The 18893-nt window shown below is 30.2% G+C and overlaps 1 protein-coding gene across 5 annotated transcripts in view; it reads left to right on the forward strand.

The window, feature by feature from the left end:
- Positions 1-18893, forward strand: part of LOC129972244 (paxillin-like) — a 118750-nt gene that overhangs the window by 51930 nt on the left and 47927 nt on the right. The window contains exon 1 of one of the 5 annotated variants that reach the window (XM_056086305.1): positions 760-774. The exons of 2 other annotated variants lie outside the window; for them this stretch is intronic. Coding sequence is in view for 2 of the 3 variants with exons in the window: in XM_056086306.1 (XP_055942281.1) it covers positions 4068-4143 (76 nt within the window). In the remaining variant the exon portion in view is untranslated. Of the gene's footprint in view, positions 1-759; positions 775-3926; positions 4144-18893 lie in introns of those variants that run through there. 2 more of the 5 variants (XM_056086306.1, XM_056086301.1) reach the window with 2 other exon arrangements.

Consider the following 18893-nt stretch of genomic DNA (forward strand, 5'->3'; position numbering starts at 1 on the left):
AAAATGACTTGTTCTTTTATTAAATTAGTTTTATTAATTCTAATATGAAAATATTTAGGGGAATTTATTACTCTAATTGAAAAAGTTAATTTAATTTCTATTGAAATTTGCAAAATTAAATTTAAGTAATTTTTTTAAAAAAAATGTTGGATAGACAATTTACAACTTTATTTTTCATTTATCCTTAACCGTTTTGATTTTTTCCTTAAGAAATTTTGAAAGTATGGTACTCATTAAAATTCCAATTAGTGATTTTATTTTCCTTCTATTGCTACAAATGACTAATTGAACGTTCCTTTAACACCTTTTTTGAGGGAAAGGGATTTGAAAATGAATGACGGTAGGATAGAACGAACATCTGTCAAAACTAGAAATTATCACATGGTCCATAGATGCTTGTTTAAGCGCGGTTGACGATGTATGCGTATTTTCACGGTGTAAATAAACTTTCCAAATGAATTATCATACTCTGAAAGTGTTATGATATAGTGTTTAAAACGCTGTTCATTGCATTTTTACCCGTAGAGAGCTAATCGTTTTCCTATTCACGTTCGAGTGTTATCGTGAAAGACAAGTTGATCCCACGCAGGTCTACTACCTACCTAAAATTTTTTTTAAAAAACACATTAGACTATATTAGTCGTTCTTTCACACTGCCGGAAGGTATATGTGGTTTGGAATTCGAAAACTACGATCGCCTGTTTCCGATATCAGGATTTTTGGTTTGTGTTTAGATTAAGCCAATTTTAACTAACTGTACCTTTTTTTTATTGGGTAAGTTAAATATTACTTATTCAGCATTAGTATTTATTAGTTAGAATAATTTTCAGGTTACTAATTTACGAATAGTATTATTACATTGACTTTTTTTGAATCTTAGAATCACGTCCTTAATTATGTTGAAGCGGTTTGGTCAAATAATGTTAAGGATAATTTTATTGCTGGAAATGAAATTGTGTAATGTTATTAGTTCCATCTGTTTTTGTTTTATTTTCCTAAAAATCATGTTTTAATAGATTTTGACTGTTCTTTTTAGAACTTATTGATATCTGTGAATATGAGTTTGTTTCTTGAGTTGCCTGAATATGAGAATTTTTCAAATGATTGAAATTAAAATTATGTTGCTGAAAATTCACTTTTTCTCTTTAATTTATTAATTTGATATGGAAATAAGTAACATAAATGCATTCTGCGAAGTGGTTGCAAGATGACTAGAAGGAATGGACAACTAAAATGTTGAGTATAAGATTACCGCTTATTGATATTTAAGAACGAAAATTAATGATAATTTAACCCTTTAAAGGGTCATTTTTTTTTAGTCACATTATGTTAAAATATTTTTAGGCTTGAAATTAGAATAAGAAAAGGGATTCATTTTGCTTATTAGATAAATTTAATTTGATTAATCAATTAATTTGGTTAATTAATAATTAAGTAACAAATCAAGACACATCATTTTGTGTGAGATAAAGAACTGAAACATCTAAGTTTCTGTCTTTCTAAAAAAATTTGTCAGAACTGATGCCAACCTACACAAATTCATACAAAGATTGATAAGTTTGGTGGGAAGCATACTTCCCACGGCCCTAGAAAAGGTCAACGTATGAGTAATAACTATATTATACCATATCTCCTAATTTCATTGTCAGAATTTATTAATATTTCTAATTTTATGGGCTTATTGCTTTGTATTATTAGAGTTCCAGCGGTTGATAGCTATTCTTGTTTATTCAGCAAATTTTTATACATTGATAGTGGATAAATCCGATGATCAGGATGTAATTGTTTGTATCTGCAATCAACAATGCTCTGATATGGGACCAGTAACTTCTTTGGTTGCAAACACGTGAATTTTTCATTCAATTGTAAATTTAAGACCATTTAATGAACCTCATTTTGAATTATCATTTCAATCCACTGTCTGGTACATAACCTGTATGATAATGCTTGAAAATTGGCCTAATTAAATTGATTCAGCTCAACGAAAAGTTGCTAAACTTTTATAATTCTTGAAAACGATTCTTTCTTGATTTGAAATTTATTCGAAAACTTTCTACCTTCACCTGAATGTATATAGGCGTTTCAGAATCAGATTTATAAATGGAAATTTAAGGTGCTGATTTAAAAATTTTTTTAACTGTTAGTAGTCATTAGGAATATATATATATATATATATATATATATAATTTTTATTTTACAACAGCATCCTTCACAACTTTTGTTATTTTTACCACATATGTCTAAAAATCAGTTCTTGAAATACAAAATCCCCACCTACGGCCTTTTTTTTTTTTTTTTTTTTTTTTTGCGACTTAATTTCAGTAATGAATTATTAATTATTGCTTCTAATTTTTTCCCTTCAAAAATATGTGGATCCGATATCATTCTTTATACTCATTATGGGTTTGTAGGTTTTATACTGTAATTGATGAAATCTTTCTTATTTTAAGGTATTTATATCAGAAAGAACTGTTTTTTTTTTTATCAACCAAGTTTTTACAGTTTTTATTTATTTTATTCCAGAAATAATGAACCTAGTCTATTAAATGTTTAGGCTCTTCCTATGCTTTATATTTGGAAGTAAAGTATTTTCGATTATTTTATTTATTTATTTTTAAAATATAAAAGTTAATGCTTCGTGTTTAAAGTATTTTACTTCGCAGACCTTTATAATATACGAATTTTTGTTTAATGTAAACTTTCTTATATTTTGATTAAATAAAAAATGCTATTTAATTGATATGTTTAAGATATATAGTCTAAATTCTCTTGTATTATATTAAAAGCTGAAACAATTAAAATGATTCAAGAAATATGCTCCCATTTCTTTGGAAAATATCGTTTTGGATCAACATAAATGAAAGAACATAATTTTTCACTGATGAACATAATCCTGTTCAAATTTCTGTTTTTTAATTTCCTTTTTTTCAATCAGATTCATTTTTCTTTATATCATGGATTTGGATTTGAACTTGGAGCTTAATTCGAGGTTATACCTATAAGCGATACATAGAACCAGTCTAAGTAACTTGTGGAAATTTTAAAATACAGCCTTATTGAAATTTATTTGCTTTTAAAGATCCCATTTACGTAGCTTACATAATTTTAGTTCATAATTCATAAATTGTGTTAGTTAATTAGAGGTAGTTACTAGTGTGTGCATATGATATGTTTAATTTTAAAAAATGAGTTGTCTATCTTTCAGACTGAACCGACGCTTTTGTTATTGCTGTTTTTTTAAAAGCAAAGAATCCGTTGCACGATTGTCAGTCGTTCGTTTAAAAAATGAAAAATTCATTTCTTTAGAGATTTGATGTCAGAAAAATATTTGAAAGATAGAGGCACATCTTAATAAGCTATACTTTACCAAATCGATTTTTAATTTAAGATGTCTCAGTTCCGGCATTACCACCCCATATACGGATCTACAAGAGACAATTGAATTAATTTTTTATTAGCATACATGGGCATATTTATTTTAAGTGGAAAATAATCAAAATTTCGTTCCCCCCTTGTTTTTTTTCTTAAATTTTATATTGCATGATGACACTCGATACGTTATGTTATTAAAAATTCGAGAAACGAACTTGTCTCAGATTTACTTCTCGGTATCTATCCCACACATTCGCAGAAACATCCTCCCTTATTAAGAAAAACGCCACATATCTTCGCTTTCTCCCATTTCATTGCCGGTGACGATTTCGCTTTCCTAATAAACCGATCAGAAGGCAACCAGAGGCGCATTTCACGTCACATATTTCCTCCCGATTGAATGCATCTATTAGACTGAATTGCAGACATGCCCTTGCCCACTCGCCCTATCCTTTTAAGGCACTGTCTTTGGCCCACGAATGACCTCGACCCACACAGCCCATCACACTCACTCACACACACGCTTTTCCCTTGTCTCTTTTCTTCTCAATCACTGAGTTCTTGTGTCGGAAGAAGAGTCGGAAAGGGAAAAGCGAATCAATAAAAAGTTCTGTTGTGATCGGTCGCTAAGCGACTCCACTTGCCGTTAAGTTAACTGATCTCTTTGATTAAAACGGATCAACTGATAAAAGATTATGGCCACCTCCACGATTCCACCTTCAGTACTGCACTCGTTCAACCAGTTCAGAAAGGAATCTCCACCTCCAGGATGTGAGTTTTTTTTTCTGTCTCTGTCACTTCAAGTATATTTATGGGATTCTTTTTACTTTCCTGTGTCGCGATGGGTTTTTATCTTGAAGAGGTTTTTATCTTTTAGATATGTGTGCAAAAGAAAAAGAGATCAAGTGTCCGAGGTGCCTTGTTTACATCTTGGCATTCTGATGGTGATATGTCACACATCTGCTAGTCTTGTATGTGACAAATTACTATATAGGAACATTACATTTTCTTTTGCGCATGGTTTTTGTTTTTGTAATATTTGAATATAAGCTAGTTTTGATAATTATGACCAATCTGCAATTATGCAATCTGCATCTGATAATTATGACCAATCAAGAGAAATTTAGAAAATTCAACAACATAGCTACACCTTATACTAAAAATGAGAGGCAGGGAGTGTGAAAATATATATATGAAAGATGACAAGATGATATTGCAAAAAAACTATTTGTTGACCTAGTTTACTAGAAAAGCAGATTTTGATTTGAAGAAGTAATTGTTCTACTTTAAAAATAATTTTACTTAATTTAAAAGCATTTTTAGTAATTCATCCTAAAGCATGTTCGTAAAGCCATTAGTAATTGGATATATGGATTGATTAGAATGCCATTTTAAAATACAGAGAGAAAGTAGACGATAAAAAAAAAACGATACAGAAAATTGTTTTAATGATATCTGACATCTTAACAAAGTTCAGTTAAATATTCTTATCGATTGTAAAATTCTCTTAATTTATCCCGATCACTGGTATAAAATATTGCTATTGTAAACTTGGTTATGTTTTTAAAGGTTTCTAATTTGCTGTGAGCCCGACGGCAGCCATGCAACTTCATTGACCTCCGTTCTCAGCAAAAGGAAAAAAATGTTATAGTATCAGATTGAAAATTCTTTATATTAATTATATTAAATATATAATTAAAATAATTGAATATATTCTCTATAAAAACTGTAATTAACTACAAACGCAAATCAATTTGATTTAAATAACTGTTGTTAAATTTAAATTAATATATTTTTCCGAGTTTTTTTTTTTTTTTTTTTTTACTTTCTTGTATATGACTTCTTGAGAAAGTAATCATCAAAAAATTCGAGCGCGAGATTTTGACGAATCTCCAAGTTTCAAACCTCCTTGAGTTCGATAAACACATTTTTGGCATTATGTCTGTCTCTGAACACCACAGTTCGAAAATATGTTGATGTAGAGGAATGGAATTCGGACTTTAGACCAAATTCTTAGATTTCTATCAAATTTTGAATGAAATCCATTCTGAAGAAATTTGTCTTCTTTGAGCACAAGTGAACTCGGTAATTACAAGTAATAAAAATCTGTAAATAAAAATCATTACATAGGTTTTAGCGACTAAAATGTAGATTCTTATCAAATTGTGAACCTAATCTACCAAAGGGTTAACCATCTGTCATTCTGAACTTTTTCATTCGTGTAAATGTTGTAACTTACAAATGCAATGGCTTAAACAGTGACATTCGATATGTGATCATGTGACTATAACTATAGTTCCATGTCAGATTTTGGCTTCAGTCGGCCTGAAAAAAGGCGTCCAAGATACACATTCGTATGATAAATGCAGTAAAAATGCCAAATCCACTCCAAGATCTGTATATCGTAACTACTACTGTCCGCCAGTGCCATGCAAGGCTTTTGTGGCCTTATCCAAGATTCACAGCATTATGCGGAGGAAGGGAAGTAAGACATTTATTGCAGAGTATTCAAGAAAGATTCGTGACCATTTTAGCTGATTTTATTTTTGTATTTTCTGACACATTATATTTTCTGTAACTTCAGTTTTTATTCAATTTCATTTTCGATCATAATCTTTGGTTCTATAACTTTCAAATATAATATTGAAAGAGTATTAGGAATTCATTTTAAATTGGAGAGTTTTAGTTGCTTTTGAAGTTTTGCATGAAATAAGATTATAGGTCAAATTATCTACTTTTGTTCTGTTTTTTTAATGTTAATACTTTAAAATTCCATCTGAAATTCATTTTCAGCTGTGTACAGGCTGTTATGTATGAATACTAAAGCTTTAAGATTATTTTATTATCCTGGTAAATGATTTCAGTTAAATTTTAATTGAATTATTCAGAGCATGACAGACAATTCACTTCTGTAGTGTAATCCCCATCTTAATTAAATGGTAAAGACATGGTCTCTGCATTTGGTTATCTGGCTTTACGCGTTTCCGAATTGACACATCTGAACTGCCGACTTGGCACCCATCCTGTGCAGTTGGCTTGACATGACAGCACAGTTGGCGGCACTTCGGTCAGAAGTTAGTTTACGCTTCCTTCGCTTTGTATTGAGTTTGCTTCCTCTCATCTTTTATTCGCGCCTCAAAATAGGCCATTTTCTTTATCCTCCTCCCGGTGAATGAATTAGCATGTTTTTTAAATCCTCCCAGGCCCCCTACTGAGAATTAACGAGTCTAGTTTGTCGGCAGTCTTTGTATGGGATCGTTGGGAGAAAATAAATTAGTCGTGCGTTTCGATCTCGTTTATATAATTGGACGAGATGTGTGAAAAAATGAGCCAATTAGACTGTTCGCTGTGATTCGCAAAACCAAATTAATTTGTTGCGTTCAGCTTTTCTAGAATTAAACAAGCGATGGTTTAATCTATATGTGTACATTTTTGTGGTTTTTTTTTTATATATGTGTGTGTGTGTGTGTGTGTGTGTGTGTGCGCGCGCGCGCTCGCTTATCTGTTTTAGTTTTTTGAATTTAATATTTTCTCCACCGAATTAAATTATGGTAATTTTAGAAATAATGATTAGCAGAAGTACTTATATAACTTCACTTTTCCCCTCTTCGAGCGTTTGGATATATATATATATATAGTCGTAACTTGTCTTCAATTACCACTTCGGAGTTCATTTCACCAGTAACAACTTGGGGCTTTGTAAATTAAGAATTAATGAGATGTAATTGGTTGATTAACTGACTAATTATTATTACCTAGTTTAATTCCAAATTTGCTATATTTTATATTGATTTGAATATGCAAGGGTACTATAGAATTCCATTTATATAGATATCTAAAAGGTAGGGGGGGACAAGCTGCAAATTAAATTCGTTTCAAATAAAAACAATGATACATCTGATTTTGAATGACGTATTCAAACGATGATATTTTAATATATTTTGTATAAGTATACATTTTATAAACATCTTTATTTTTGTAATTAAATAAATACGTTATAAGCAAGTTTTTTTTTCCCCTTCAAAACTTTTTTCCAAAATTATTCCGTTATCTAGATATCCGATTATCTGAATCGAATCAGTTTGCAGTTAAGCCGGTTAATTAGTGTTCTACTGTAATTAACTTATTTTCTGACTATACTTTCTTTTATGTTTCTGAAATTTAAAATGTAAGACCTTTTGGGCCACATCTGCCATCTACATATTACAAAAGAGACTTATTTCTAAGTGATTGACTCAGCGTGTACTAATAGCATTATTTTGGACTTAAATCTTTTTCTGCTTAAATGTTAATAACTATGGAACTGCTTCAAATAATAAGGCGTGTAAAAATGAAATGTGCATTTTTCTTTTCCTAAACTTTAATTGTTTCCCTCTCTATGCAATATGTTATTCTTTTGAAAGATTAATGCTAAAAATAATCTACATACCGAATTAAAAAATTAGAACAACTATAATATATTTTCTTTAAATTAAAGATGATATAAATTATAAAAACTGGCAACATACTGAAATCTGGGTTTTTATTTTCATGAATATGATTGCGCTCCAGTTACCAAATTCGACCAAGTATTCATCGAATAGGCGGGTATAGTGCGCATTGAAACATGACAAAATCGAAGATCAATGTGATGTCATGTGGTTTTTTTAACCATGACTGAAATTTAATAGGTCATTGCCGCAGTGTCACAATATAACTTTCAAGCAAAATATCAGTTAAACAAAACCGAAACCTAATACATTTCCTTTGAAATGATCTACCTCTACTGCCATTTTACATCCTGTTTATTTAGCGCAATATCCTTCCTGTGTCTGCTTCATCTTATGATATTTTCCTTTAATATATTTTTGTGTTTTCATTTTGTATGCATTCTATTATCTGTTAACCGAATTGTGGGTGATTTTTATCTTAACTAAGTATATACTGGACATGGTGTATTTTCTGTACATCAAAGCCGTTTCTTTGATAAAAGTTCGACTTGTCAGTGTGGCACCGAAGAAGGATATATAAATAACGTGTTCAAAGCCTGTGTACTATGGCGAGAATGATCTCTTGACGTCGAAGAACTCAGAAAAATTTCAGTCGCTAAATCTTCTATTAGAGGCATTTTGTGAAAGTTCCTGTCTTTAGTTCTCTCCTAATGTAAAAAGTTAATGTACATTTAATGTATTTTATGCTGAATTATGTATGCAATGTTTCAAAATTTAATATGTAATGTAAAATTTAATGTTTATTTTTTTCTGTTTATTTCTTTTGTACCATTATGCGATTTCTCTATCTCTAGAGAGTTCTTTGTTGTTTGCAAGTGTCCAATGCCGCTAAGTGCCGTTTGTTCCTTCGTGCTAGGTAGGGTTGTTCTTCGGCGGCCCCGTCCTGTATAGCTTCTGGCTAGGTCGGGGTATCGCTTGCATATGGCACAAAAAAGGTTGCATTATTTGTAGAATTGAAGCATATTACAAATCTCAATTGATCACAAGATCGTACTATCATATTTCAGTGAGATTGTGACCGAAGGGAGTTTTATTGAGGCCATTATTTATCCATTTGTAACATTTGACTGAAGCTTAAAATTGGCTGGAATTGCTATGTGATGAATAGCAAGTACTTCATTATTAAGATATTCCCTGTATTTTAGCGGTATATTTCTATATTTGATGTAATTGGATAATGTCATTTTGATTTCCATGCCCCCAACCACAAATTGTCACGTACCATGACCACTAAGGTGGACAAAACTGACACATTATAACAGTAAATAAAACATATTTTATCTTGATATTAACATTTATTTTTTTCTTTTTTGGAAAATTGAATAAAGAATTTAAAGAAAATATAGTGAAAACTGTTTTAATTGTTTTCATGCCAATTGCTTGAATGGAATTTTTCATTGACAGCATGGGGGGGGGCTGTCCTTAAGCCTTCAACAAAACTTTACTGCAGTAATATCATTGTCTTTATTATCAATCGACGTTATTGTAAGTTTCAGCCCTGATATTTTTTTTTTTTTTTGTTTGTTTAAATGTGACTTCAGTTTTTTTTTTTTTTTTTTTTTTTTTTTTCCAAATGTGACATTTGAGTCTAACAAATAACAGTTAAATCTCATTGCTGCTTTTCTTTCTTACGTTTGTTTTGTCTTTTTTTTCCCTTTTTGATAACCTAAATCTATCTTAATTCATTCTAATTTCAATTATTTTCCCCCTCTCCTCATTCTTCTAAGATTTATCGTTGTTTTACACAAGACGACAGGAAAAGAGAAAAATTTCTAACAGATGTCAGTAGTGCTGTTTCTTGTTTAAAATTCATTGCCAAGTAAATGCTAGGAAAAGAAAATTTAAAATAACGCCTACAGTCAGTTGGCACCTAAGTTGTACTGTGACGAATAATACAAGCAAAGAAATGCAAAGGAGATGTCTTCCATGACGAATTGTTACTAATGTTAAGCTAAGATTTGGATAAATAGCTCCCCCCCCCCAATTTTATTCTTCATTGTAATGGTCGTAAAGATTTCTAGCGTGCTTATCTGACTTGTAAAATTTGAACAATTTTCTTTGGTCTTAAGATTATTCTGCAAGGTTAGTTGTCATATTATGCACTTCTGATACTGAGCCCGATTCTAATTGTTTATTATATTGATTCGATACCAGCATTATGCGGCAATAAATCTGAATTTGATTACAATGAATTTTTTTGCTGTTGGTTCGAATTGCAGTTTAGTATGCCCCTATTCATTTGATGATTTCAAATGTATGACGAAATTTAATTTTGTTATCCTTTGCGCATCTTAAAGGGAAAAAAAATAATAGAAAAAAAGAGAACTAGTACTACCGTACAATTTAAACACATTCATTGTCTTTTAGATGTTATGCATGTTTGATGATAACATATAACAGGTATAGTTTGGGTGTCATGTAAATGGCATCCCATTGATTTGATCGTTATATCATTCCGGTAGGAAATTTCCTATCAGAAAGGGGAAGACTATTAAACGATTGCTCTGAGTTTCAACATTATTGATTAGCAATGAAAGATAATCATAAAATTTTTGTCGTGTAACTGTTAAGAATTCAGTTAACCGCGTGATCTTTCTGGGCGGAGCTAGCTGTCAATCATGTATCTCGTGGTCTCCCTGTTGTTGTTTAGTATATATATATTTTTTCCAGTAGAAGGGAACTTGACTCCTGTGCTAGGGGGAGTGTGATCTGTGATCTCGGCTCTCTCTCTCCCGAGAAATTTTATGTGTAGTTCTCTAGACCTACTACGCTATGGTGTCATGTGCCTTTTGTTGTTGATGTTACCAAAAAAAACCACATAAAAGACAATATGTGTCTTCAAGTCATTTCAGCAAGGACACAATCTTCACTATCGAATAAATTATTGTGTAATCATGAAATGCAACGATAATTTACAATACATCATGCTTTACTTTAATTTTTCTTTCATTTAATCATTTATTTATTAATTTATAATAACCAAGACATTACTTAACAGTATTACAGCAAACTTAGTCTGTAAAAATCTCTTCTTAAATTTCTTGTCCCATGGCCTTTTAATCAAAACAGTACCTTTAACCATGTTCAAAGAAAATGAAGAGCTTTTTTGTGTAATAGATTGTGTTCAGCATGTACTACATTTTTCTAAGCTTCACCTGTGATATGACCCATTAATAGTTCAAAAGATTAATCAATGCATCGTCATTCTCAAGGCAAAAGATTGTACGCTGCCAGGATTCCGACATTTTTTGGAGAATGCTGGCATGACTAGAGTGAAAACTTGTCGCATAGCGTCTTTCAGATCTAAGGATTTATTAAAAATAATGTGATACTGGAACGTTATGTTATCACGAACTGAAAGATGGTGTGTGACGAGCTTGAAGAATGTCGCACGAAATCCGATGACGTACTTTCTTTTGTCCTTTAATATCTATATGTTATTTAGTTTTACATTATTAAACGAGTCTCGGCTTTTAACGAGTCTTTTAATCGTTTGAGTACACATTCATTTGAACTTTTTTTTTTTTACTTGCAGCATATTTTGTGGGCATGTGAAAGCTGTATGTTTTATGCAAGAATTAATTTATTTCGTATTATATAAATATATATACTCTTAGATTATATATACTCGTCTCAGTTTCAATGACGTATCAAAACGTCATGTGCATCTGTGCCCAAACAAATGCATGACGTATTGACACATCAAATGTAGCCAAGGGATAATATGATGGACACAATTTTATGTTTAAAATCCTCTTTTGCTTTTATTTTCTTGATAGTTTAAGTCAGATTCAAGCTATTATGGATCTACTAAATAGTTCAACAAACGTTAAATAATGAAACAATGTTTTAAGTCTTGTTCCTTTTAAAAACAAACAAACAGACACATTAATTTCGGAAAGTAAGAGTACTGATGGCGTTGAACTTTTCGTTTGTCAAGAAGGGGCGAATGTTCCTTTAATTCACAATTACTTATTTTTAATGCTAGATATATCATTTTCACGTATGCGATGTTGATGCCATTCATAGGTTGCTTTAGTTGTGACTTTCACTTGAAGTCAAGAGAGGAAGGGGGTTCACGATTGGATAGAGGATGTTGACTCTCCGGAACCTCTGATTCATACCTGTCGGGTGTCTCCTTTCGTGCCCATTCTCTGAGCGATTTACTGACCCCAGAATTGGCGGCTCTCTGAATTGGCCCCTTGCCCGCTCTGCTAGCTCCCGTTGATGGACGGATTATCGCACTATTACTTGTTTACAAGAAGGAAGAAGGGCTATTTTAGATACCGACGTAATTGACCGTTAGTGTCTTCGGTATCAGTTTGGATAAGTCATCACACATCCTATAAAATTTATGAAATGTTCTGGAAAAGTTATGATTTTTCATAAGCCTCTTTCGCAGCTCTTTTTTTAAATCTTCTTCTCCATTTTTTTAACAGGATCATGCTTCTTGGCTGAATGCTATCGTTAAATTGTGTAATATGACTTGCATGATCAATTATTTTCATCTTAATCGCAAAGTGAAAAAAAAAAAAAAATCGTTTGTCGTACTTTATAGTGCAGATCTTTGGATGTAGTTAAGCATATAGTTAATTTTGGGGTGAAAGATGTTCATTTAGAAATGTCTTTGCAAATTTTTTAAATAATTTTTCATATAATTTCGGAGCATGTTATTGCACCAAAACCTTTTTTTTTTAAATAAATTTGAAATTCAAATAAATAATGGTTTTATTTTCATACACTTTTCTCCAATTTTAATGAATTTTTTAAATTATTTTAATTATATTTTCCAGAAATACTTTTCATGGTTTAACTTATGTGTTTTAAGACTATGTTTCTTATATGTATGTTATCAATGCTTATAAGATTTTAAAAATAACTGAGTAGTAAATTAATTAAACCTAAAACTTTATCAAACTATCATATTTACGTTCTAAAAATCCGAATCCTCTTTAATTTTTTTCCAATTTTGCGCAGTTAAATGTAAAATGATTTTGAATTGTTAGCTGCTATAGGGATTAGTTCGGTTTTTCTTTGAATGCATCCTCTATTATTTAATATAATTAAAAACTTCTAATTTTAAGGGAATTTAAATTAAACTAAATCCACTTTGTTCAAAATCTTGGTATGACTCATTTAGTCAGTATTCTTGTTTGTGTCTTTGAATAATATATTTATTTCTTGGACCCATGATAGAAATTGTTAATTTGATTTGTAGTTAACGGTAGTTGATAAATTTGATTTCTGATATTGTTACTTGATAGATTCTGTATAACTTCGGAGCATCTTATCGCACAAAAGTCATTTTTACATAACTTTATAATTAAAAAAATGTACTTTTAAGCGGTATCCGTTTTATTTGCATGCATTTTTTCTGAAAAAATTAATTATTAATAATTTTAAAATATTTTAAGTCGGAGTGATGATAATTTTAAAATGATAATTTGCTTTACCATTAATGACTAAACAAACTCTGTTATTCAGGGTATGGAAATATATCGCTATACATAACATCACTCATTCTTGGAGGAAATAAAGTGCAGTTAATAAAACTTCACTCCAAATATAGAAGAATTGACATTGGCCTTTTTATCTCCCCCCTTGCGTTTCGTGTTGTCATCGTTCTAGTGACCACCGGTGGAAAGGAAATTAATTTCTAAGTGTGCCAACTTCCTTTTCTGGAAATGGAACATTTTTTTAATTGTTATAACCTTTTTTTTTCCGTATAAACCTTTTCTGGCTCAATGCTTTCTTTGTCCTTGAATTACATACAATGAACTCTCGTATAATACGATTAAAAAGTGGCACGCTGGGGGAATATACGCCATAGAAAATCGAGTAATACTTTAAATTTATTTACGACTAACTAATATACCTGGCATTGTCCAGGATGAAAATATTTTTTATGCATTTTACTGATGAAAAATTAATCATCTAAATAATTATTACGAAAACTGTTAAAACATTTTTTTTTTATTCTTCAGCATTTATGAGCAAAATTTTAAGCGTTTTTAACACAAAATATTTAAATGAAAGATTAAAGTTATATAATATCAAATCAGCTGTTGAAAGCTTTGTTGATGTAAACGTTTTAAGCTAGGAAGTATTATATTTAATATTAGCGATTAGTATAACACAATATCGTCTGCGACTTTATTTTTATTTAAAATGAAAATGATTTGTTGCTGCCAAGAATTTTCTCAAAAAAATTAGACAATCCCAAACGATTAAAAAAAAACACCGGCATAAAACCATTTAATTTATATATAATTATAAATTTTCGGAGATTATACAAAATTTAGTTGTAGATTTAAGTTGTGAGTAACAACTTAATTATGTGTTTACAACATGAAATAAGAGGGCAACTATTCTCAACAGTGAATTTCAGTTTTTATCCACTCTTAAAAGCTAGTAAATGTTGATTAAATTGTTAAGAAACAGTAACAATTTTCAAAAATTTTTTTTAATATCAATAAGAAAAAACAAATCGTATTTAAACATCTTTATCTCACCTTTTTGGTTATTTTAAATTCTGTTTACTGGACAACTCTTGAGTACCATTTATAGTATTAATTAATGGTTAGATTAACCGCTGCGTGGTTTTTTAATTATAAAAGAAAGTAATTAAGTTTCATGAAACTTTCACTAAAATTTTTCTTGTATTTCACAATATTTACAGAAAAAAAAAAATGTGAAAATTATCATTTCCACGGTTTTTAATTCAATAACTTTAATTTTTATGGGGGTAAAAAAAAGGGGGGGGACCGTTTTCAGTTTTATTTATATGAAAAGATTCTTGTGTAGATAAATTTCTCGAACTGCAAGATTTCTAATAATGCATAATCACTGTATTAACTTTATAACTGCATTATATGAAAATTTACTAAAATATCACTCGCAAGTTTTTACCTTGTATTAAATATCTTTGTGATTTTTAGCTATCTATTTAAATTCTCATTTTGATCAATAATGAGTATGCAGTTGAAATTTAAAGGGAAAAAATCGTTGAAAACCGAGTGTTCCGAGTACTTAGTGTAAGGAAGTAATCCTTTTTTAAAAAAATCTCGAACTTTAATTTCGAAACATCGTAATATATAATTGCTTTAGGCTTCATTCATCTACTTTTATATAATTAAAAAAAATTGCCCTTAATAATATAGCAGCGATAATGCTTACTTATAAAAAAATTAGTATTTAATTAAAAAATTAGTTGATATGTGTATAAGTGAAGTAAAATATTTCTAAACGTTAATTAAAATCGGGGAGAAAATTATATAAATTAAAATTGGTGTGATTGTAAAGTCATGTCATATATATACAGGGTGTCTCAAAAACCTTGACCGCGGCTTTTATTCCTTAAATATTGATCACAGACATATACTGTAAATTACAAAGTTGTGTAAAAAATGGTGCAGAATGTTATGAAATCTATTAAAATTTTCAGGGGATTAAACTTTAAAAAATACAAAATTTAAAATTTTATACGGACCCCGTACAAAAAATTTCCCAATGAGTAAAATGTGTCCCATTCTCTAATAAGGTCATGTACAAGGCCGGGATAAAAAAATTTTAGAATTTTATCAGGAAAACTCTCAAAGATATGTTAAAACAAAGTTAGTGAAGAGTCAATCACAAATTAAAATGCAAATATTTACAGCTTCAGTGCAGATGACGCGACGCAGGAATGCATCATAAGGAAATAAAATATACTTTATATCTTTAGTTTTAAAAACAATTTTAAAATCTATGCTTCCTGAAAAATGCTTTAAAATTTTATATCATGAATTACAGAATGTAACTTAAAAATAGCACAGTCAATGAACTTGTAAAAAAACTTATTTAATCTTTCCTTTAAGTTATTATTTCAAAAAAAAAAAAAAAAAAAATTAAAACTTTTGAACCAATAAATAGCAAAATTATTATTTATTTATTCAATCATTACCTTCTTTATTAATTTGTGTACGATCCCTAAAACATGAACATTCGACATGATTTTTCATCTTTGCTAACTCATATCCAGGCATCGAAAAGTGGTTTAAGTCAGCATTTATGTAGTTTCATATCTTTGAGACTTTTTGTGATAAATTTCTGAAATTTTATATATAACCTTATTAGAGGATGGGACACATTTTACTCATTGGGAATTTTTTTGTACGGGGTCCGTATAAAAATTTAAATTTTGTATTTTTAAAAGTTTAATCCCCTGAAAATTTTAATCGATTTCATAACATTTTACAACTTTGTTTACGCAACTTTGTAATTTACAGTATATGTCTTTGATCAATATTTAAGGAATAAAAGCCGTGGTCAAGGTTTTTGAGACACCCTGTATATAATTTTTAAAGGAATATAAGAATGAATTCTTTATAATGATATGTCCCGTATAGAATTTCAAACGACTTTTGTACCATGCATGTTGCATTACACAATTTATAGATATCATCCAGATTACAAGTATTATTATTTTATAAAAATCTCAAGTGTTTATATTGACAGATTTATACAAATATGCATATTATTATAAAAAATAACCTTATTTTTTACATTTTTACGTAAATGTTGATTTGATTGATAAAGAAGTCTAGGAAAGGGATTGTTTTTTTTATGCAAAAATATGCAGTCAGTAACCTAATATGCGGAACGCCTACGGGTCCCCGATTCTCATTTCAGAATATGCGAATACTTTGGAACATTTGTGAAATTTGTATAGTCTTTTTAAAACTTAATTATGCAATTTGTGATTTCTGGTATTTATTAATGATGTAATAATCCTCAAAATTGATTTTTCATTCTACAGAATGTATTAAATATCTTATTTATCGTTCTGGACTTCACAAGAAGCTTTAAAACATAAAATTTAGGATAAATAATCAGTTTTTAGAAAATTTGTTGAAATATTTTCTAAATTTCATTCGCTTTTCAAGAAATATTTCCTCTTGTAAGGTTCCATTCAATAATTTTATATTAATTGAAATTGCACGATCTAAAACAGTATGTGTGTTTTTAAAATAAGCTAGATATTTTTAAAAATTTGCTTTTATCCCAATATTTATTACATTGCTGTTATTTTTAACTTGATTTTTTTTAGGAAATTGTAATTGGTGTAAAACCGCTGTTGTTTCAAAGTAACTCACGATCAAAAACCGATTTAGAATTTAAACTGAAACTTGTCGGTCATTGAGACTGCATTCCACGAATTCTTTCGTGTTTCTTTTGAGCCATTTGTATCCGTCGAGTACGCCACTGCTTTGACAGCTCTTAGTTAAATCTGGGCTTCCTCTAGTTTACAGATACCATTTCTATAGTCTGCCATGTTCATTAGTCAAACATCTCTCCACGAGTCGTTTGTCGGCGGTTTCTCTTGCTCTGAAATAAACAATCTTAGTCCCCTCGCCAAGAAGTGCAGCAAAAAGGAGAAATCTCACCTAGAATTACATCCCCATTATGTGATCTCCAGGTTTAATGAACTGCCAAGGGGAAGGCTTGGCCCACATCCATGCTGCCAAGTTGGACAGTTGCATGAGGGAATCCTTTCCGCTTGCTAAATACAGACGTGCCCTTATCGAAACACAGGATCTCTTAATTTCTTTCGGCCTTAATCTGGGGCTTGTATACACTCCCGCTTCCGTGGTTGTCTTTTTGTTTTCTTAATGCGTATTCGTGGAAGATGATTTAATTACGGCTTCGGTAACAGTGTTTTTGCTGATATGTTCGTGCGGTAAATAAAGATGGGAGTTTCTAGAAAATGTTTGAGATCAGATGAGTTTGATGTAAGCAACCGAATTATCCTTGATGGTTTTTAATATTGCCTTCTGGAGGAAAGATGCGTTTTTCTGTTATTTTCATATTGACTGAAAAGACCAATGTTGTGATTTGTATTCTTGAAACGTAGTAAAAAGTTATTTGAAAAACTGTTAAAAGTTATTTTTTATCTATGCATCCAATATTAGTATTTGATGCTAAAAGGATGTTTAGAGAACAAGCAAGTCAGTGCTTTGATTCATTTTAAAGTCTACTTATACAAATCTTTCGAAAGAATGGGGACTTACGTTAGTCTTATTGCTTATGTATTGTGAATTTTTTAAAATGCACAGCAATACAGAACAGTATTTACTTTTTAGAAATCATGTTTCTCAATAGATTTGTTCAAAACAGAATCTTTGTCATTCATAAGGTGTTGAATCATTTCAAGTATAACAATTAACACCTAGCGAATTTGGTTCTGGCCCATTTTAAATTAACATATCTATATAAGGAAAAACAGAAAAAAAAAAATTCATTTACTTACTTGTAATACTTTACTTGCGCACTCTATTTTTTCTTCTGTTTAAACATTTCTTTACTTTTGCTTCTACTTAAACCCTTCTTTTGACCATTGATGCAAGAATGGTAAATTAAATATCAGTTTTCCGAACTATTCTGTGCCTAGTTTGTTTACCAAATACATGAGTATCTTAAATACAACATATTTTAACATAATAATAATCTAATGTTTTCATGAAAAAAGGTTCTTCGAAAAGTGATTTAAAGATCCCCCCCCCCCTCTCTATCTGAACGAAATTTTGTCGTTTCAGAAATTTATTAGCATTCTTTCCGTAGTTTCTCCTGCCGTGTGCACCCCGGTAAAAAAGCTTAAACCTTATTATCTTGTTAATTTTATTTGTAGACAGAAAATTAGAAAAATTTACTATAGAAAACTAGGGGTTTTAAAATTCCCTCTGTTAAGTTACATGTAGTTCTTTTTTTTTCTGGATAATAGCCAAGCTGATAGAGGAAATGACTGGAACAGGCAATACTGACTATACGAGACACATTCTATCTAGAAACTATTTTTAAAACTATTTTACTGCTCTTTAGTTTTGTAGATGACTGCAATCACTTAGATTGAAATTTTTTTCTGATGTAATCTTAAAAATAATAATGGTACGGAAAAAAAATATAAATCCATCAGTGGGGCGTACGATAAAAACATTCCCACAAACTGAATAGTTACTAACAAAAAGTTGCTACAGTGTACTCGTAGAAAAAGCA

Source organism: Argiope bruennichi, chromosome 6 (genome assembly GCF_947563725.1).
Source record: "Argiope bruennichi chromosome 6, qqArgBrue1.1, whole genome shotgun sequence".
Classification (NCBI taxonomy): domain Eukaryota; kingdom Metazoa; phylum Arthropoda; class Arachnida; order Araneae; family Araneidae; genus Argiope; species Argiope bruennichi.